Below are 14,193 nucleotides of genomic sequence, written 5' to 3'. Positions count from 1 at the left end.
AGAGACAACTGTTTGTCAAACATGCACACACAGAAAGAAGACAATATAAGAATGTGCACTTCACATAATTCTTTAATACTTATTACATGGATATAATAACACCGTTTCACATTTGTATAGCATCTTAAGATTTTCAATGCATTTATAAACTTTATTTGGATATGTAATTAACCTTCAGGGCATATTACCAAACAGCACTCTCAGAAAGTCTTTACCTTCATTGCACTATAACAATAATAAATTTATTGACCACCTACTATATACCAGGCACTGTTCTAAAACTTTACACAAATTATCACATTCAAGCTTCTCAATAGCCTTATAAGGAGAGTTGATTACTGATTCCATTTTTACATATGCAAAAAGTAAAGCCTGGAAAGGTTAGCTATTCCATTGTTACCAGAAAAAGATCTAGAATCTGGACCCAGAAGTCTGACTCTGAGGCCAATCCTCTTAACCATTACACCCTACTACAAGTCCATAATCATATTTAAACTCTCATTTTTCTATTAGTCAGACACCTTCTGAATCAAAAGAGATTTTATTATTTCAGGTGTTATTTACAAATTGAAATTGTTTGTTTATTGTACTATCTGCTCACATTTCTACATGCAATTAAACTTCACTCTTGTTGAAATCTACAAGGGCTAAATGACACTCGAAATATTTGCCAGCAGAGAGAATCACTGTGATTCCCACAATAATGCATGCAAAGGAGAAGCTGTGTGTCTCATTCAGATGGCAAATATACAATAGAAACAGGAACTCTTCACTGTTCCAAGGGATAAAACAATACAATTATCAGAAAAAGAGTAACATTTTGGGGAAAAAAAATGTATACTGAGAATGTATTTATTTCCAGTACCATAGCCCAAATGTCTACTTAACATCTATATTCTCTGATCAGGTGAACACTCCCTCTCTCTCTCTCACGCATGCACACACACCTCTCCCACAAACACAAAATGCATCCCTCTCATTTCTCTCAAAGGGAATTTGCCAGTATTGATTTCTGTTTCCCAAACAGAAATGTTACCAAGTGACATCTGACATATCATTACCTAGTGTCTTTACCAATCAGGCAGCTCTGTGCAAATACATCACTTAAACTGAAAAATCCAATCAGAAAGGAAAATTGTAAACCCCAAACTACCTGGACTTTAACAACGACCAACTCTGCTGTCTCTGCCTTATTAGAGCCGCTCCCATCACTTGCCTAGACTATTATATACAGATTCCGGTCACTCCCTGCTCCACACCCCCACCCCCAATCCATTCATTTGTTCCTTCTGCAGATGCTTCTTAAGCACACATTCTGCTGAGGTCTGGGGTACCGAATCATTTAAGTATATTTCCTCTCCTTTGGGAACTCACAGTAAAAGATGAAGAGATTCACACAGAAATAATTACAGTCATGCAGTAAGAATTGTCGCTAGAATCTAAAGTGCTATGGAAGCAGAGAGGAAGAAGCACCAAACTGACCCACAAGTCACAATCCTGTCAGAGGGAGCTTCCTAAAAATGTGCTCCAATCCTGTCACTCTCAGCCTTTAAAACTGCCCTTTGGACCATGAGACCACAAGATAAATTCCACACTTCCTATGATGGACTAAAGACTCTTCATAAACTGGTCCCTCACTTCCCTCTCATTCATGTATCAGATTGCAAGGCCCAGATCCTGGCCTTTCTGGCAAAGTCACCTGCCTCCCAGTGTCTTGGTTTCTGCATCTGAAAAACAAGTGTACCTCAAATATCTACTTCATAGGAATGCAATGAAGGTTAAAGGATGTGGATGTTGCCTGGCACACAGAATTCAAGGTTAAAAATTACTATCAATTCATTCAGCAAAACATCATTTGCTGCCTCGCATGACCTGCTCTCCAGCCATAACACTGGTAGTTTACGCAGGTGCCAACCTGCCTCCCTGACTTTCCTCCAAAGACTTCCCATAATTTAGTCTCTTCCTCACCAATGTTCTCATCACACTGCATACACATCTGTTCCATAATCTTATTAACATATCGTTATGGCTTGCTCCTTTGTTTCTTCTGGGAAACAGTAAATTCCTGCTTTGCATGTGTGTGTGTGCACGCGCATGTTAACGAGAGGGTGAGGGAAGATACTCAACCCTGGAAACTGAATCGTCTCCTCACCAAGAAAAGAAAAATCCTCATGTTAGATGGTCAATGAAAACTGTGATTTAACAATAATAGCTAATACTCCTTGAGCCCTTATTACGCCACTGTTCTAAGAGCTTTTGGATGTTTTGCTCCGTTTTACAGATTAATACTGAGGCACTGAGTTGAAAAACTTGAGTAAAGCTCAAGAGCTAGCACAGGGTGGGGCTCCGCATTCTTATTCAGGGATCTGACTCCATATTCCATACTGTTAAAATGCCTCTTCTTCAACACCACCTGAAAAGGAGCAGACCCTAAACTTCCCTTAACGGCGGGTTCCCCTGCCTAGACCTCAAACTGCCTGCAAGTGGGAAGGTGGGTGGACATCAGAAGACAAAAACATCAACCCCAGAATCCCCTAAAAAGGACTTCTCCCAACAAGGTGCAGCTTCCAAGCACATCCCCCACAAAAGGCCAGACGCCCTCAGATCCGCGGCGGGGCTCAAGTCATCCCTACGGACCTAAGGGGGCGTGCTCTGCACCCAAGAATGACTCTCCGCTCCCCCGATATCAACACCCCGGGCCCAAAAAGGGAGCAGGAAAAATAAGCGCACCCCACTTCCCCAAACAACCCCCCACATGAAACTTTCCTGTACCGGGTCTGCAGCTTCCAACTTTCAAAGTTTCCCCTACCCTTCAAACAGTTCCCCGCGGGAAGCGACGCAAAGCAACAACCGAAGCGCTGGTTAAGTCGTCACCCCGGCGAAATGTCCAATCAAAAGTAGACACAGGCCCAGGTCGGCTCCGCTGCTTCCTGGGAATTGTAGTTCACAATCTAATAAAGTCTGAGTCCCAATTTCTCAATATAAAGATTCTCAAAATCCAAGGGAGGAACAATAGCAAGGAGACTATGAAGCCAGAAAAAACCTTGGCTAAATCGTTTGGGAAATGCTGAGTGAAATTACTCAAACCAAAAACACACAATGGGGAAACATGAGCGTCTACAATTGAAGAAATTGAAAGAACCAAATAGAAGATTCAGTGCAGAAGCAACCGTGATGAGGAAACCCGGTAAACCGTTGCCTTAAGACTTGGTTTCTTATTATTATATTTGAGAAAATTTTTTGCTCATTCTTTGCTCTCATCTCCCTGTTCATACCTATATCTTATAATTCAGCTCACTGCATCCTAATTATTGACCTGCACCCCTCACTAGACTGTGAGCTCCTAGAGGGCAGAGATGCATCTTTATTCAGCTTCTAAAGTAGGACCAACCTAGAACATAGTTCGATTAACGGCTGTCGAGTAAATGAGCAAATAAATGAATTGAGTTAAGCACAAGAAAATGGGAACTCAGGATTTAGGGTTCCGGGATTATGAGTACAAATGGAAGGAATGATAATGGAGGAGGACCCAGGTCTTCTTGCTCTGGGCATCCCCTGGGCGTGGCAAAGCACTGTCACTGGTTGGCGCTTAATAAACGCTGACTTCAAACTAGAGAGAAAAGAGAATGGAAGGAAAAAAGTCAAAGTACACAGCTATTCCTGCCACTTGGTTCAGAACGGAAGGTACCGAGCAGAGGAGATGTCAAAACTGTGAGGGATGATCCTAAGCCAGGTAGCTAAAACCTCTTTCCGAGTTTCGTAGCTTCCTCTGATCTAAAAGGATGGCGTCACGTGTCCCAGATATGGCGCTTTATTTCCATCTTCCCGCCATTGACCAATGAGAGTAGTTTCAGTCAATCGTCATCCCCGCCCCCTCCTCCCTGCCCCGCCCCCGCCCCCCTTCCCCCGCAGCCTCCCAGACGGGTTTTGTCACCTGACTCGGCTCAAACATGGCTGCGCTGGAAGCTGTATTGCTTTGGGGGCCGGGAGCAGGTAAGCGTAAGGAGCCCCAGAGAAGGCGGGGGCGTTCTCCACGACCCCTGTGGGGAGCGTCCTGGCGCCCCAATCCCCACCGCCCTCCAGTTCTGACACAGATTCCTCTCCTGATCTTCAACCCTTTGCCTTAAAAAAGGGCTCAAACTAGGGAGGTTCCTGATGACTTCTTATCCTTAAGGAGGCGACCACCTGGGGATTTGAAGCCGACTGGTCGTAAAGTTCTGGAGGAAATACGGAAGTGGAGTTTTGGGTCTGCGCCGTAGGCTATGACGATTAATATTAATTAAATACTGGACGCGCATAGAGAGATGGGATCCACCCTTCGGGAAAGTTGGAACTTCTCAAAAAGAGATAGTAACATGTCAAATCAAATTTACCACGATAATTAGAAAAGTAAGCCCCGCCTTTCCCAGTGCGGCTAGTAGTGGCTGGTTTGTCTAAATATAGTTTCTTCCTTTTCTTCCCTTTCGGGTGTGTGTTCTTTCTAGTAGGTACTCCACGGATGAGAAGACTGACAATGTGTTTTGCGTAATTCATCTCTTTCTATCTCCCTGCACTCTGTGCTGGGAAAATGCGTCACCCATTTGGAAACGAGGAAACTGCTTCCCAGAAGCAGCTTTTTGGATTTTTCTGTGAGTGCCTGCGGAGAGGAGAATGGGAGCTGGCACAGGCATGTGTACCTCAGCTACACGAGGCAGAAGGGGATATCCCAATGAAGGTGGAAAATATACTTCAGGCGCTGGTCATATGCCCAAATCAGCTGAGGTAAGGGATCTCTCTTCCCGCCAGGCAGTAACAGGGCGGGAAATAAAAGGTTCGGTATTTGAGCTCTTGTCCATGTGCCTCATTCAACTACTCTCTGAAGAATTAACAAAGGCAGAGTGTATTACACATGTTCTGAAATTTTACCTCCATAATATATGACTATTTATTACTTCATCAGCTTGGCTGGGAATTATCACCTGGAACTGCATTTAAACTTGGCCAGCAAATTATACCCGAAACCACCATTTCTTGTTTATTATCATTAAAGTAAATGCTGTAACTACATTGAAAAGCATTTTCTTTGCTTCCAAAAGAGCAAACCCTGCTCCCTTCTTGCTTGTCATATTGAAGCTATTGTTGTAGCTTTAACAAAGGACTGGAAGTGAAATCACTTAAAGCTTTTTATTTTGAAATAGTCATAGACTCATAAGAAGTGCAAAAGTAATACAAAGAGTACCCTTTCCTCAGCTTCCCCTAGTTGTGACATCTTAAATAGCTATAGTGCAATATCAAACCGGGAAATTGATGTTGATACGTTAATGTTACTACAGATATTATTCAAGTTTCACCATTTTTTTAATCTGCATTCATTTTTCATGAGTGTAGTTCTATGCAACTTTATCCATTTTTAGGTTCATATAACTACCATTATAATCGAGATACAGAACACTTTCATCACCACGAAAGAATTCCCTCACTCCCTGGGAATACCTCTTTGTACTTTGATCCCTCCTTGTCCCCTGGCAACCAATGTTCTCTATCTAAATTTTGAATGAAGTTCTTCCTGGCAGTGCTATTAACAATTAGTGGTACAGGAGTTAACCGTTAAGTCACTTTTCTTTACTCTGAAAGTTATGTTATACTATTTAAGTACTGTATTTGCACATATAAAATGTAGATTTAGGTGATTTCTTTTCTTCCTTTCTTTTTATCCCTTAAGTTTGGGTTCCAGACAGTTACTGTCTAAATTACTAACTTCATAGAAAGGCTATTAATCCTGTTACCCTGTTTTTAGCATAGGGTTAAAAATAAATTTTTATGAAGTTCCTTGTTTTCTTTAAGACTACTTGATTCAGTTTCTGTTTTCAAAAATATACTTTAGATAGCTTTGCTTTTATAGTTTTCTGGATGATATAATTTTGTTTAAAAATAGTAAAGACTAAATAGGGAGATGGAGGTAGAATTGAGACCTTTTTTTCCTTTTTTTTTTTTTTTTTAAGTGAAAGCTACTAGTTCTGTTCTGGTTCTAGTTTATTGATCTGTCATATACATTCAAAAATTTCTCATTAGGGCTATGTCTTCCCTATTCAGGTTTAAAACAGACTGAGCAGTGAAATCTAAATCTTGGATTACAAAAGAGAAAAAGGTCAATAGAAACAAACCCTTTGTTTAGAAATTTTTTCTTTTTACATTTTTCAGATGTGGACAGGACATCAACCCTCCAAGATTAGCCTGGGTCTGGCTTCTTGTACTGGAAAAATGGTTGGCCCTGGAAAAGGTAAATAGTTTTATATTTCAGATTTCCTCTTGAGGCCAGGATTGAAAAGACTTTGGAAGGAATTATGAAATTTCCCTTCTGTTACTTCCTGTATTTTGAGGTTTGTCATACTCCTCTCTCAGTATTGGCAGTGAGAATGGCTTAAATGTTTGTCACTGTCTCCTTACCTAAATTCAGTTATTAATTCACTAACCTACATTGGCATGTAATACCATTTGAGGTGATACCATTTTGATAAATACCACTGTGAGTCTTGTGCCTGAACAGAACTTTGCAGAACTCAATGAAAATGACAAGATAGTGAGTAAAGTTTAATCCTCATATACTCAAGTAATGGAGAATGGGCTGAGCTGAAACTTGGTAGTTCATTCAAAAATCTTATTTTAAGTAGTCCAGTGCAATGAAATCTTATAGATTTAAATCTCATTAATAATTTAATAACTCATGTGAATTGAACTAAAAGTTACCAAATATGAAAACAAAGTGAGCGAATTAATCGTGAAAGAAACTTTTAAGGAAATGATTGGGTTTGGATTCTTTTTTTTAAGAAAAATTGGCATTCAAACTGTTTTAGAAGTATGTGTCAATTATCAGAAATTGATGCCCATTAAAGAAATTTCAATGAAGCAATTTTATATTAAACTTCAGACTTAAAGAGTTAAGTGAGGAACCTCTGACTCAGAAGAGCGATGACTGGCCCAAGTTAGTTAACCATAAAGTTAGTTGGCAGAAATGGATCTGGAACCAACGTCTTCTAACTTCTATCCTCAGTCCACTACTTTTCCACCTCAACATTAACCTACATGGACTTTAAAAAGTAAGGAACCGTAAATTCTATTTTGTAAATGTCTGTAATTTAGCCTAAGTTTCTTCTTCACTCCTTTCAGTCATCAGAATGAATTTTGTCTTTAGTTCTGGTCTTGCCTAACATTTACCCCTATTCACATAGTTGTCAAAAAGTAACAGAAGTTACTAATCTAAATATACCTCTTATCCAGGCTTTTGGTAATGGTGCAGCAAAGCAAATGAGATCTGCAGGAGAGGGAAGAAAGGGAAGCAAAACTGAAAAATAAACAACCCAAGGCGATTAAGAGCTGGCTATAGGTTCAAATCTGCAAGAGAAATCTTCAGCCAAAATATCCGATAGTATTTTCAGAGAAAAGGAAAAAAGTCTTAGAGTTAGGTACTGACTAAAGATCTTTTTAGTACAAACATGAAATTTGTCAAACCAGTTGAACTTTTGCCTCAGAAGAGTGTATTTGTTATTTCATGGCTGATTGGTGGTTGCTTATTTTCCAGTTACTCAACCAGATCAGGCGGTGGATTTCACTTCCCTGACTCCTTTTCACAGACTGAGTTGTTTTTTCCCAGCGTTGAAGACCATTTGGTCCTTGAAGCTCCACTACCTCAGTTATTTAAACAGTTGTGGGAATGGTGGACACTTTATACAAGGACCTCAGAGAATTTTAAAATTTTATATGAGGACAAAGACTTCACATGCATTCTTGAAGTAGTTCTACAAGGCCAGTAATTATCCTGGACTGACCTTCATCTTCGAGGGACTTGCTGCTACTCCTTTTCCAGTCTCCCACCTGCTGCCAAAAACACCTTTTTAATTATTCATTGAAAACAGTGATTCCATTTTCCCTTTTCTTCATCCATTTTCTGCCTTCTGCCTTTTTATCTTGTAGTGATTTATCTCTACAGGTGTAAACATGTGTGCAGAGATTTAGCTGCAGAGATGTTCAGTGCCATGCTGCTGCTGCTGCTTTTTTTTTTTTTTTTAACATTTTTTGTTGAGTTATAATCATTTTACCCATGCTGCTTCTAATAGAGGAAAAGTTAGAAATAATTGCCATGGCCACAATACTGGACTGATTAATATATTTGTAAAATACCATGCCACTATTAAAAATCAGTGGTAAATGAATTTTCAGTGATGTAAGGGGATGCTCATATTCTGCTGTATGGAAAAAAAACAGTTCAGAAAACAGAATGTGTGGTTTGCATGCAATGCATATATAGATGCATGTATAGAAAATGGTCTGAATACCCTTATAACACTATAGTAATAGTAGTTCTCCAATGGAAAGATGGGGTGGGGGGCTCTTTTCATTTGCCTCTTTGTATATTCTGATTTTTCTGTGTTGAATATGCATTGCTGTTATAGTAAGGAGATCTGTGCTCAGAAACATTGAGCAAATTCTTACCTGTTTTAGAAATATTGGTTGTTTATGACCCTGTATATGCATAACGTAATTTCACCAGTAAAAAAAAAAAAAATACTAGCTGGTCAGTCTTTAGGATTTTAATGAAAGTCCTAAAATCTTTTTAAGAGCTTGCAGTCTGGCCTTATCTGTTCCTTCCCCTTCATTCTCAATAGAAGCACTCACCTTCAACTTGTCAGAATGAATTTTCTCCATCACCTTCCAATCATGAGCATTATACAAGCGTTCAGATGGCATAGGTGCATTAGGGAAGGGTGTGGTAAGAAGGATTTGGGGCCAAGAACATACTGTATCACGTTAGTCTCTGCTGTGATGAATGGCACACGAATAAAGTAAATGTGATCTTGCGTTCTAAACTTCTACTCACATATACACAATCCTGCAGGTGCTTCTTGCCTTGAGTTAGGAGGCTTGTCAATAAAATGCATCTTCAGGAAACTAACCAGCTGCATGATTTACTGGTGTTTCTAATTTAAAGCAGTGTTTGTCAGAATTAGTCTCAGACTTTCATCTTACTTGTATTTGTGTCTGGAGAAAGGGAGACTGTCATTTTACTTTTAAGGACCAGGTAAAGGGAAGTTATTATGAACCAAGCCAGTACAGGAAGAGTCAGAAGCTTTCACTTCCTTTATATATCAGTTATCTCTGACGGCATGTCTCATTAACAGACATCAGGGTCACTTTTTCCTTTCCATGCTTGAAATGATTGGGAAATACTTCCTAACCATTTTATCTTTACTGAACATTATTTTTAAAGGTATCTTGATGCTGTAGGTTTGTTTGATTTAGTAAGTGAGGTTTTTAAAAACATATGAAAATATGGCTCTTAGTACCTGGCACAGAACAAGTGTTTCATAAACTTTAGATCTCTTCCCCTTTACTTTTATTTTTCCAACTGATAATGAATCCCTGAAACGGGTTTAGGCCCAAAGAGGATCATGTGGGCCATTCCATCCCCGCTTACCCATTACTGGGTGTCTTGGACACTGCACGGGAGATTCTTAGAGAAAGTCTTCAAGTTAGAGAAAAACTTCAAAAATCACATGAAATGAGCAAGCTTTGGAGTTTAAGGCTAATCAATGTGGGATTTAAGTGCTAGTGTTTAAGAGGGGGTATGTGTTCAGTTTAGCTGTTATTGTTTATAAAGATAAATGTCTGAAAACATAGCCAGGAATTTAATGATCAAAAAGTACTTTATCTTAGAGAAAACAGCAGAAATAAGACTAACTGGAAAAAAGTATTTACTTATCAATGTTAGCTAAAGCAGATGCCTAATCTCTATGCTCCCTTCTTGTGATTCTTCTAGAAGTTACTCCCAACTGTTTTCCGGAGAAAGCTTGAGTTTCTTTTATTATCAGAAGACCTCCCAGGTGACATTCCAGAGGACATCCTCAAGGTGAGAGATGCCTTGGATCTGTCTGACCAGGGTTCTAGTCGCTCAACAAGCTCAACTTTCAGCGATCCAGCAGAGACAGGTCCCCAGGATGTTGGCTGTACTCTGTTCTCAGGCAAGACCAGGCTAGGTAGAGTTATTTAGAGTTAGGGAAAACTTATCTGATTATAGAATTCTTAGAGGTAGGGACTTTCACTTGTATTAGGTCAAGGACTCATGGTCCTGTGACCATCATGGAGGCAGTTCATGAAGAAGGATCCCTGAGCACCGAACAGGAATGGTGCTGAAGTGTGGGAAATAGCCTACCAAATTATAGGCTACAGAGGTGTTATCTTTAAGAGCCTGCAGTCTAGTTGGGGAGGAAGGAAATATACACATGACACAATTATATACTAAACCACCTGGTACTAATTTTAAGAACATCGAAAGCCCAATGAAGAGGAAGAGTTATGTGGGTTGCAGGTACTGGTGAAGTTTTCACAGAAGGATAAAGAATGGCCTGTACCTGAAAGCATGGTTTCATCTGGTGTGTGATGTTCTTTTATTTAATTTAATGTATATGCTTTGAGATCTCATATAGCCATTTGTTACCTAGTCTGTGAGTTTGCAGTCCCTAATTTAGATTGACAGTGGACATTTCAGAGGCAGTAGGGGTGGAAGTGACTAGCTTGAGCATGGAGGCCTTGGGCAAGTCTCTCTTTGCCTCAGCTTCCTGATTTGAGGTTGCCCGCAAAATGAAGATAATAGTAGCATCCTCTTCCTGAGGTTGTAAGGATTAATTTTTCTGTGTAAAGGACTTGGCACATTTAAAAAACTACTATGGAAGTGTTTGCTACTCCTACTATTAATACGTGTGTGTGTGTGTATTGAAAAGAGGAAAACATCATGATATAGAAGTGATAACATTCTGGGCATGTTCTCTTCATCCTCTGTTTAGGAGCTGTATGTGATCTTAGCACAAGACACCATAGACCCTGTGCTTGATGGAAATCGGAGGCGGGAGAGCTGGGCCCCTTGTCTCAGCTCAGAAGCTGTCTCTTTGCTCTGGGACCTCCTGAGGCGGGCTCCCCAGCCAGCGCACGCCTTGCTGGAGCTCCTGCTTAGGGAGGACAATGGCACTGGACTCAGTGGTGGGCCTCTGCAAAAGGCGCTGGTGGACCTCATTCGAAAGGCACTGCAAGCTTTGCGGGAACCTGCCGCTGGGCCCCCAGGGGTGGTCGATGCCATCTATGGAGCCCTGCGGACTCTGCATTGCCCTGCAGAGCCACTCGGGGTTGAGCTGCGTGTCCTGTGTGAGGAGCTGCTAGAGGCCTGCAGGACAGAGGGGAGTCCCCTGCAGGAGGAGTGGCTGCTCGGCTGCCTGCTGCATGAGGCCGGGCGGGGCCTGGTGTCCCTGTATGGCCATGTCTATGTGGAGAAGGCCACAGAAAAGCCACCTAGAGCCACAGCCTCGGGAAAAGGTGTGTTCCCCTCACTGCCTCTCCTTATGTGTTGGTAATTCCACTCTGCCCGACCCCTCTGAAGTTCCTCCAGCCTGCTGCCTTCCATGGTGATCAGGAAATCTAACAGAAGGAGCTAAGCAAAAATAGGCAAGATGTTCTTTTGTAAAAGCACAGATTTCGTAGTCTAAGATGGAGTGATGGGGGAAGAAATGAAGTAGTAGTAATAGCAGGAAAGAGCTTTTCAGAAGCTACCGAGAGAAGTAAAGAGTCTTTAAGATAGAAGTGTAGGAAACCTGGTTTAACTTTTTGAAAGGGTGAACTCTCACTTCAATTGGTTTTTCAAATGGGCTTTAGCTTAGGAAGGAAGAGCTCCAGTGCCCCAGTCACGCTGTCTGCTTTGATTTTCAGTCTCACCAGATCATCCAGATCCTGAGCGGGCAATGCTAGCCCTGTTCTCCAACCCTGACCCAGCCCAGGCTTGGAAATTGGCCTATTTCTATTGCCTGAGCAACAGCAAGCACTTCCTCGAGCAGATCCTGGTACGTCACACTTAATGATTCTCCCATCACCCGGGGATTCTCTCCAGGCTTCTTCCTTCATCCTTTCTCTTCCACTCATTTATCCAGCACAAAGCAGTTGGATTAGTGGTGAGTCATCTGGTTTCTGTCCATCTCACAGTTCCAGAAGGCTCCGAGAACCTATCATTCATGATTAGAACTGCCGGGGTCCTTTGGTAGGCACTAAAATGTCGGATATGTGGAAGCTTTCTGGAGGGTGTGAGAAAGAAAAGACAGTGGCAGCAATATGTTGCCTAGCTGATGGAGGAGTTTAATTATGCTCAGATTGCATCTGAGCTTCAGTTTAATTCAGGAGATATTTATTAACCTCATTCTGTGTGCAGTATACTATGCTAGGATCTGGGGTTGCAACAGAAGTCAGTCCCTGCCTTCAGGGAGCTTCAGTCCAGGGTTTTCATGAACATTTTTTATTCAACTCATCACTTCTGTCATTGTCAGAAATCGCCCTTCTATATTGAAAAGCTTCTTACCCTGATGAGCAGCAAGTCCCCACAGCTGCCTATAGCAGCCTCCTTTGGCTTACAGGTGACGGCGCTCACGCTGTTGAAGGAGGAAGACTTCCCAAGTCTTGGCTGCCTGCTGGATAGAGAATTCAGGCCTCTCAGTCGACTGCTTGTGCTTCTGGGCTGGACACACTGCCAGAGCCTAGCATCAGCCCAGAGGCTGCTCCAGACACTCCACAGAACTCAGGTAACTCTCACTCTGCAGCCCAAGCTGCCCCGGAAGTGAGTGCAGTGGGGCTTTGGGCTGAGGCAGGATGCAGGGTCCTGAAGTCGGTCATGGTCTCTGAGCCCACGTGCCTGAGTCAGCCTCTCTTTCTTCTCCCATATCAACACAGGACCAAGGCTGTGATAAGCTCCTCAGGGATGCCTGTGATGGGCTGTGGGCTCACCTGGAGGTCCTGGAGTGGTGTGTACAACAGAGCAGGTATGGCCCTGTGCAGCCAGCCCCCTTCTCACCATTGGGCACACTTGACCCCATGCTCTGCACGTGTGGCCATTTCAAGATATCTCCATAAATATTTTGGGCTGACAGTGTTGATCAGCAGCTAATTATTGTTCCAACTGTTAGATCATAACTAGAGAACAGTGATAAAAAGAATGAAAGCTCACATTTCCTGAGTACTTAGTATACACCATGCATGTATGTGATTTCACTTAAGCATAACAGTAATCCTATGAAGTAGATACCATTGTTATCCTCATTTTCAAGGTGGGGCAACTGCAGGCCACAGGTGTTAAATAACATGCCCAAAGTCACACAGCTAGTGAATGTGGTCCACATTCTTAGCCACATGTCATCCTGGATCACAGTTTTGTTCAATCACTGCCTCTTGAACTGTGTGTGAGGTCCTGTGTCTCCTTCATAACTTAGTGTTGGATCTTTTCTATATCTGGGTTTCTGTTTTGGTCTTCACCCACCTCACCAGCACTTCCTGAAGGCAGAGGGGAAGGTAGTAAGGGGCGCTGAATCAAAGGAAGGCCAGAAAAGCTCATGTGAGCTCTCAGCGAGGCAGAGTACAGAAATTAGGAACCTTAATCTGTGGGCCCTTCCTAGTCCTTCCTGAGCACAGAGGCCCTTTCTGGTTCCTTTCTAGACAAGTAGAGCTGGCCTGATGGATGTCCTTCCTGCAGGGTAAATAAATGCTATCCTCTGTCACAGACCAACTAAAATTTAGTGCTTGGGGGAGTGAAACCCCTGGTATTATAGGCCAGAGAGAAAGAATAAGAGGGAACAGATATTGGACTTTCTCAAAGCAATTCTATAAACTGCCTCCCTTTCCATCCTCCCAACTTTCCCTTTCAGCAACCCCATACCAAAGAGAGATCTCTTGTGTCATTTACATGGTGGAGACAGCCACTCAGTGCTCTACTCTCTCCATCACCTTACAAACCTTCCAGCCCTCAGGGAGGAAGTTGTTCTTGAGCTCCTACAGAAGGTGCCAGCCAAGGACCAGAAAAAGCATGGTGAGTTGGTCATGGGGTGACCTGGGCAAGGCTCCCTCTTAGGACAATCTTGCACATGTTTCTTTCAGCACCAGATTTATCTAGATGTGATTGCCAGCATCTATCAAGATGGGTGGTCCAACAGGTCTCCTCTAAATTAGTGCTGTTTGGCCCAGTCAGATAATGGGATGCAGGGACATCCTCCCCTGTCTTGGTGAGGCATGGGGATTCCTGTGAGAACAATCCCATAGGTACCTTTATCCTCATGAAACCATCTCAGGAACCGCTGGCATCCCTCATTCCACTGCAACAGAACTGGGTACTGCCCTCTGAGTTCACAGCATTGT

General features: G+C 42.2%; 2 protein-coding genes across 20 annotated transcripts in view; one reads left to right on the top strand and one right to left on the bottom strand.

The window, feature by feature from the left end:
- Positions 1-2,873, bottom strand: part of RAD51B (RAD51 paralog B) — a 723,675-nt gene extending 720,802 nt beyond the window's left edge. For 15 of the 16 annotated variants that reach the window (XR_004320787.1, XR_004320785.1, XR_004320786.1 and 12 more), the window contains exon 1: positions 2,773-2,873. The gene's annotated coding sequence lies outside the window, so the exon portion shown is untranslated. The remainder of the gene's footprint in view (positions 1-2,772) is intronic. The other variant, XM_032482237.1, reaches the window with a different exon arrangement.
- A 1,040-nt stretch (positions 2,874-3,913) lies between these two features.
- ZFYVE26 (zinc finger FYVE-type containing 26) overlaps positions 3,914-14,193 on the top strand; it is a 57,736-nt gene continuing 47,456 nt past the window's right edge. For 2 of the 4 annotated variants that reach the window (XM_032482235.1, XM_014560665.2), the window contains exons 1-9: positions 3,929-3,993; positions 4,485-4,761; positions 6,181-6,259; positions 9,794-9,883; positions 10,818-11,340; positions 11,731-11,861; positions 12,426-12,590; positions 12,739-12,827; positions 13,707-13,867. In XM_032482235.1, coding sequence (XP_032338126.1) covers positions 4,568-4,761; positions 6,181-6,259; positions 9,794-9,883; positions 10,818-11,340; positions 11,731-11,861; positions 12,426-12,590; positions 12,739-12,827; positions 13,707-13,867 — 1,432 coding nt within the window. In that variant the 5' untranslated portion in view covers positions 3,929-3,993; positions 4,485-4,567. Of the gene's footprint in view, positions 3,994-4,484; positions 4,762-6,180; positions 6,260-9,793; positions 9,884-10,817; positions 11,341-11,730; positions 11,862-12,425; positions 12,591-12,738; positions 12,828-13,706; positions 13,868-14,193 lie in introns of all 4 variants that reach the window. The other 2 variants (XM_032482234.1, XM_006186441.3) reach the window with 2 other exon arrangements.

This window comes from Camelus ferus, chromosome 6 (genome assembly GCF_009834535.1).
Source record: "Camelus ferus isolate YT-003-E chromosome 6, BCGSAC_Cfer_1.0, whole genome shotgun sequence".
NCBI lineage: Eukaryota > Metazoa > Chordata > Mammalia > Artiodactyla > Camelidae > Camelus > Camelus ferus.
The sequence above is the reverse complement of the archived record's forward strand: the minus strand, read 5'-3'. Positions and strand labels throughout refer to the sequence as shown.